Genomic DNA, 7,573 nt, shown 5'->3' on the forward strand with positions numbered 1-7,573 from the left:
TGACCCAAGTTGAGATCGCAGAAAAATATTATCTTAAAAAATTATTGATTAACTGAGTATTAATTTAATAAATTTTTACTGTATATTAAAATAAGGAAAGTGCTAAATGGCCAGAAAATTTTGGTCAGAATTTGGCCAATAAATTAAGAAAAAAACTATTAATTTTTTTTAATTTTAAAATAAATTGATATTTTTTCATTTTTTAGTTAAAAGGTATTAAAGTTAAAAGGGTAAAAAGATGGTTGAATCCAATATTTTGTTTATTGTATTAGTTAGTACAAATCAACCTATATTAAAAAATCATATAGGAAATATACTCAACCTATTTTTCTCTTTACACGTCTTTCAAAAAATCATATATTAAAAAGATAATTTTATTCCCTAATTTTAAAAAAAAATACTTTTCAAACTTGTTACGTTTACAAAAAAGAACTAATTATAAGAAGAAAAAATAATAATTAATTTTCTCTTTATTTTGTAAATTGACATATAATTCAAATAACTTTTGCTTGACGTGGACAAGTAATATGAAATGGAGGAAATATATACCCTATTTGTTTCAATTTATGTGATATGTTTTGTTTTCTGAGAATCAAATAGTTTAAGTTTGACTGGAATTTGCGCATGAAATCTTTATTTCTTTTGAAATGAAACTTATTCGTCAACTACGTAAAAAAAGAAATATACTACATCACAATAATTTACAAGCCAAAATATTTTTAAAATGTATAAAAAAAACTTAGGATCAAATATAGACTTATTTGAATCTCAAAATCTGAAATATGTCTAATAAATTGGGACGGAGGGAGTAGTACGTACAATTTCACTAATATGGACTGAGTAGTATTAATACCAACAGAGCATCCTCGCATTATGCTATATCAGCATCAAGTTCCAAGTGAAAAGACAAACACAGAAATCAAAACAAGAAACAGAGCAAGTATAGAGAGAGAGAGAGAAAAAAAAAAATGGGGAGATCTCCTTGCTGTGAGAAATTGGGGTTGAAAAGAGGTCCATGGAGCAAAGAAGAAGATGATTTACTCATCAATTACATTAAAAAAAATGGTCATCCTAATTGGCGTGCACTTCCCAAACTTGCAGGTACTACTAATTTTAGTCTGCATTATTCGCTTTCGTTCATCAGACGAGGACGAAAGCCAATAATGCAATGTTTTATTACTCATAATGTTTAAATCTTGAATTTCTCCAACACTATGTTATTTTCAGGTCTATTAAGGTGCGGAAAAAGTTGCAGGCTTCGATGGACTAATTACTTGAGACCTGATATTAAGAGAGGCAATTTTACTCATCAAGAAGAAGATACCATTATCAAGTTGCATCAAGTTCTTGGAAACAGGTCTATTTTTTTTATTTATTTTTTTACTAAGTTAGATTTGTGCTCCATTCAGAAAAATACTCCCTTTTCATATTTAAAACTCAAATCGAGACATTTAATTAAGAGTGCTTAGCAGTTTTATCCGCCCACCGTTTTCTTTGGTGGTGTAAAGGAAATTAAGTAGACAAAAGGATGGAAATAATAGAGGATGTGGGTCATTCAGGATTTAGGAGTTAATTTCTAGCTAGCTTAGACTATGAATAATAATTGGTCATAATTAATTTTAAATATGTATTCCTAAACTTATTGGATTTTTGGGATAATAAATATAATGTTTTAATATAATGGGTCGATGAAAATGTTTGATTTTGACATGATTTTTTTTTTAATTGTTACAGTTGGTCTGCTATTGCAGCAAGATTACCTGGAAGAACAGATAATGAAATAAAAAACATTTGGCATACTCGTCTGAAGAAAAAAACGAATGAATCTCAGCCTCAAGAAATTTCAGATATACAATCGGAGCCCGAAAATTCAAATGTGGACATACATTTGGAGGAGGCCAACAATTCTGAGGATAATAATTCCAAAATATCGAGTCCTAAAATAAACATCGAGATTCAGCAACAACCAAGTTCATCATCGTCAACATCATCATCAAGTGAATATTCATATTCAAACACAATTGCAACGAGTTCTGAATCGAGAAATCAAATAATGTCGGATAATTTGTTAGAAGTTGATGACGATATTTGGTCCGAGGTAGTATGGGCACCGGTCGATGACAATTATCTTGATTTGTCATTAATGGAGGATAATTACCAGATTAATTGTAGCTTTAACGATAATTGGTTTTGGGATGATCTTTTTACAAGATCTAATGAGTTGATGTTAGAATTGCCTGAATTATGAGCAAAAAGAAAAAGAAAAAAAATGTTGAATTTTTTTTCCCTCGTTTTTTCCTGTGTAGAATAATTAAGAGTGTGGAAGCTAAATTTTTTTAAAAAATAAGTTAATGGCCGACAGATTAGTGATAATAAATCATTATTAGTTGGATGATTGATGAAATTTCGATGATATTACTTGCACAAAATCTATTGTACATTTTTAATATATTAATACTGTTGATTATAATATTCCTGATTGCTCACTATTTTATTTTAATGTAAGCAACTATATAATAATTTGTTTAAAAAAAAGGAAAGAAGAGAAGAAGTAAATTATTGTAGAAATTTACATTTATAAAGTTTACAAATCTTTTTATTTTTTAATAATTTTATTTTCATGTAATCTATAAAAAATTTACAAGTTGTATATTAATTAAACTTAGAAACTTCCGGGATTTTTAGAGACAAAATATGTCTAGATTTTCTCTCTCTCTTGCCTTCCTAATTGTTTCATATTAAATAATCTTCTTATTAGTACTAATAATAATTATTAAAAGTCAAATTACGCGAAACATAACTTAGAGGGTGTTTGAATTGGCTTAAAAGTTTGTTAAGCTTACTTTTAGGTCAGTCTTTTAGTTTTGGAAGTGTTTGACAAATATAAAAATAGTTTAAAATAAATAAAAAATAACTTAAAACAAGTTAGGAAGATTTTAGTAAGATAAAAATAACTTAAAAGAAGTTTTAAAATGACTTAAAATAAGTCAAAAACCAAAAATAGTGTCCCCAACTTTTTATTTTCTGACTTAAAAATTATTTATGTTTAACTTTTTATTTTTAACTTAAAAGCTTTTTTTTTTTAACCAATCCAAACGAACTCTTACAGTAACATGTGAAATAGTTATTACCAAGAAAAACTCTTTTTTTTAAAAATATATTTTGTTGAATCAACGTGTCACATGAATCACGACGATGTAAATTTATTACCATTTGAAAATCACACAATTCAACTGTACGTTATATAATAATCATAAAAATAGGATTCTAACATTTGAACAATCTCTTTATAGCTTTTCTTCAATAATCATACAATTCAATTAAATTTGATTTCGCACTTTATTAATTTTTTTCTTTTTTTTCTGAGATACTACTCCCAAAATCATTATTTTTCAATTTTTTTCAAGCTTGAACTTAAAACTTAATTCATGTTGATGGACTACTTAAAGAGTTAAACTTAGGTGTAAATTTTTTTAATGTTCCGTTACACTACACATTAAACGCGTAACTAATAATTTCAATTAAATTAAATGTCTCCACAGTACCATCATGGAATAGTAAATTTTAGCTTTTAATGCTTAGTACCAATTGCATTTATTATTCGAGAAATATGTACAAACAAACAAAAAATCATTTAATTAGGAGATCAAACCATTTTGTAAATTTTTGGACATGTAAAACGTGTGATTGAAATTTTAACCATATCTGCCCACGAGAAATTGACGAATTTGACTTCCAATTTAAGTACTATTGCAATTAAATACAAAAGGTTAAACAAAACTCGTAAATATTTTTATTTTATATATTTGACTTTATAAATATATAAAGTGCACATTTTATTTTCCTTCAAAATGCAGATTGGGAGTGTCTAATTAATATGAATAATTTATTATTCATGTGTTTAGGTGTTCGAATGTTTGAATGAAATTAAATAGCAAATTTAAAGGGTTGTAAAATTGACAAGTTAGCCATTTATGACTTAACATACCTTTTTAAAAAGCAATAAAATGAAAGACTACTTTTATAATATCACCTCTATTAATTAAATAAATAGATTGTCTCAATGTTGGAAAATAAATAAGGATATATTTTAATTTTTAAACTTAACAAAATATTATAAGAATATCTATTTTAATATAAAAACAAATAAATAAAAGTAGACAAAAAAGTACATAAAGGAAAAATCCTTTTGGCCATAATTTGACCAGAATGATATTTCATTCTAATTTTTTTTCGTATTTTAACTATGTTATTTTACCTTTTAAAATATTTTATCCTTTTAATTTAATACCGTTTAATTAAAAAATGGAAAAAAGATTAGCTTATTTTAAAATAAAAAAATATTATAATTTTTTTAAATTTCTGGCCAAATTTTCTAGTCATTTAGCATTATCCATATCTAAATACTCTCTCTGTCTCTAATTACTTATCAACTTTTGAATTGACACACCTATTAAGAAAAAATAATGATTTGACATAGTGAGTTTACTACTCCCTCCGTCCCTTTTTAGTTGTCCACTTTAGAAATGACACACAGATTAAGGCAACAATGATTAGCACAGTGAAGTTACAATTTTACCCTTATGACAACTTTTCACTTCAAAATTACAACCACTTATTTGAATTAAAGTGAAATAAATTGGAGGGAAACAACATACACTTTTACGATTTTCAAGAAGTGTAAATAAAGGTATAATAGGAAAAAATTTGTTGTCCTTTCTTGATTTGTCAAAATGGACAACTAAATAGGGACAATCAAAAAAGGAAATATGGACAAGTAAATAGGGACGGAGGGAGTATTTTACCCTATTAATTATGAAGTAGGTGAATTAAAAATTTAAGATTTTCAAAAAGTTTTAACTTTTAAAAAAATAATTACTAATAAAGTGGATAATAAGAAAAAAAATTATCTTTTTTTAATTTATCTAAATAAAAAAGGAAAAAATAAATAATTAGAGAGAGGGAGAGTAACAAATTTGAAAAAAATAAAATTAATTCCTTTTTAGTTATGACATGAAACAAACTTTCCAGTTGGCTGATAAAGTAAATATACATACACAGCAAAAGTAGAAAAAAAATGGCGTTATGCAATTAATTTGGTGTAGTGAAACTGACTATACATCTTCTTTTTTGTTTAATTCGATATTGAATTTCATTAAAAGAAAAAATTTCTACCAAAAATATATCGATATTCAGAACTCATATTTTAGATCTATAATTAAGGGAAAAAAAAACATCCCCATACTACCTCCTTTGACGGTGAATCTGCGACTATACATCTTTATTTTTAGTATAGCCACATGAGGGGTGTCGAACGAAATTCTTCGTCAGAATATTATACTGTATAGCTAAAGTAAAAATATTTTTTATGTATATACATTACATTGACACTTCTTAAATTTTATTCGATTTTATTTTTTTATATTTTGACACCCCTTAATCAAAATTTTGACTCTGCCACTATATATAATGTATACCTTCACATACTTTATATATTTTGTGAGTTGAAGAAAAATTACACTCAAATTATAATTTGATCCAAAACAATTTTAAGAACCTAAAAACTTGATTAAACTTCACAAACACATAATGTTTTAATTAAAGGATAATTTTGAACCTTGGTCACTTCATTATCAAAAGACTCCTTCCGTTCTTTTTTATATGTCCTATTTTTAGATTTCACGTGCATTAAGAAACTAAGTTTACAATTCTACCTTTATTTAATATAAGTCAATTTTTTAATGAATGATTAACAAATTCATATTTTATTTTTAATTTGTTTGTTGAAATTTCTTTTCAAAATCAGATTTTAGAGAGCAATGCAATGGTGAGAGTAATTAATCAATATATGAAGTAATTACAATGAACATTAATTACTTATTAATTTTCCTAGGTTGGTCAAATATCTATTTTCAAGACTAATTAACTATCAAGAGTATAATAGGAAGAATATTGCAATTTATGCATTAATTTTATGAAATGACAAGTATTTCATCTATCCCTAATTACTTGTTCACTTTTGAATTGGTATACCTATTAAGAAAAAACAATGATTGACGTAAGTGAGTTTACCATTTTACCTCAATTAATTATGAAGTGCATGAATTAAAAATTTTAGATTTTCAAGAAGTTCTATTTTTTTTAAAATTAATTAATTGAGGATATAATAGATAAATTTTTTTTTGCCCTTTCTTGATTTAGCAAAATAGATAAATATAAAAGGGAAATTAAACAAATAATTGAGGACAAGAAAATATTATGGACCAATTATATATGACATATAAAAAAGAACAATAATTTATTTTAGATGGCGTCGATGGGAAATGGACCTATATTAATTACTGATATATGCACGTGGTCCACTTCTCGATTTAAAAATAATAATAAAATACAGCAATAATTGAGGTGATCAGATTTTGATGGCATGTATTACTCCCTCGGTTTCATTTTATATATTATCTTTATTATAAATAATTAATTCATAGTATTTATTATTTTGTAAAATTAATACATAAAATTATAATGTTCTTCTTATTTATCCTCGTGAGTTATTAGCTTTGAAAAATACATTTGATCAATATAAAAAAATCAAGTAAATAATTCATGTTCATTAGTCAAATTAATTAGTCAAAATAAATTAATTCATATTCATTAATTGAAAAATTGAATTTAAAATAAATAAATAAAGATAAAATAGAAAACTTACATAATTTCTTAATATACGTAAAATCTAAATTAATGACATATAAATAAAAACGAAGGGAGTACTATTAATACCTAGTGATATGTGGTATATGTGATTTTAATTTGCATATAATTTACCGTAAATCCAATACAAATATTGTGATTCTGCTTTGCATATAATATATGGTATCAACTTTGTTGTAAACAAGATATTATTGTACTAATACAAAATATAATATCTATCTTATATAATACGATGTTTTGTCCTCTTCTGATTTGATATGTGATTGGACCCAAAGAAGAGACAGAAACAGACACTCGGAAGACAGAGAGACGGTTTATTTTTTGATAGTATATAAATATTCAATTCTTTTAACTTGATTTCAGTTTTTAATTTTGAATATTTAAATTTATATAAAGTTAAACAAATAAAGTAATGCATTTTACATGATATTTTATCTGACAATTTACGTAGTAAGTGATCTCTTAAGAATATTATGTCACTTAGGACTCACATGATATCATACTTAAGTGTTTATTTGTACAAATCAAAATTAAAACATATAAATATAAAATAAGATCAAATTAAATGACTTATAGATATATAATATCTTTTTTGATTATTTTTTTTTAATATTCAATATTCATATTAAATAATTCAAATTTACACAAAATATGACTCATTAGGAGAAACACAATTTCTAGTAAAAAGGAAAATTTGAGATCAAAATTTATAATTAAAAATGGATCAGTCTCACTCGGTGTATCAAGTGGATACTCCTTTGTTGTTGACAGAAAGCCTCGCATGAATCACGTGTGTACTCTCAAACTCAAGTAGGCCCCATCTGCCAACTTATTGACCTCCTGAGTTGTAATATCTAATCATTTA

The 7,573-nt window shown here is 25.4% G+C and overlaps 1 protein-coding gene across 1 annotated transcript; it reads left to right on the forward strand.

The window, feature by feature from the left end:
* The first annotated feature begins 921 nt into the window (after positions 1-921).
* On the forward strand, positions 922-2,280 carry LOC125873244 (transcription factor MYB13-like). The gene is made up of 3 exons (XM_049554144.1): positions 922-1,101; positions 1,228-1,357; positions 1,735-2,280. Exons 1-3 carry the CDS (start codon positions 969-971, stop codon positions 2,246-2,248), a joined length of 777 nt encoding a protein of 258 aa, XP_049410101.1. The 5' UTR covers positions 922-968; the 3' UTR covers positions 2,249-2,280.
* The last annotated feature ends 5,293 nt before the right edge of the window (positions 2,281-7,573 follow it).

Source organism: Solanum stenotomum, chromosome 8, assembly GCF_019186545.1.
Source record: "Solanum stenotomum isolate F172 chromosome 8, ASM1918654v1, whole genome shotgun sequence".
Lineage (NCBI taxonomy): Eukaryota > Viridiplantae > Streptophyta > Magnoliopsida > Solanales > Solanaceae > Solanum > Solanum stenotomum.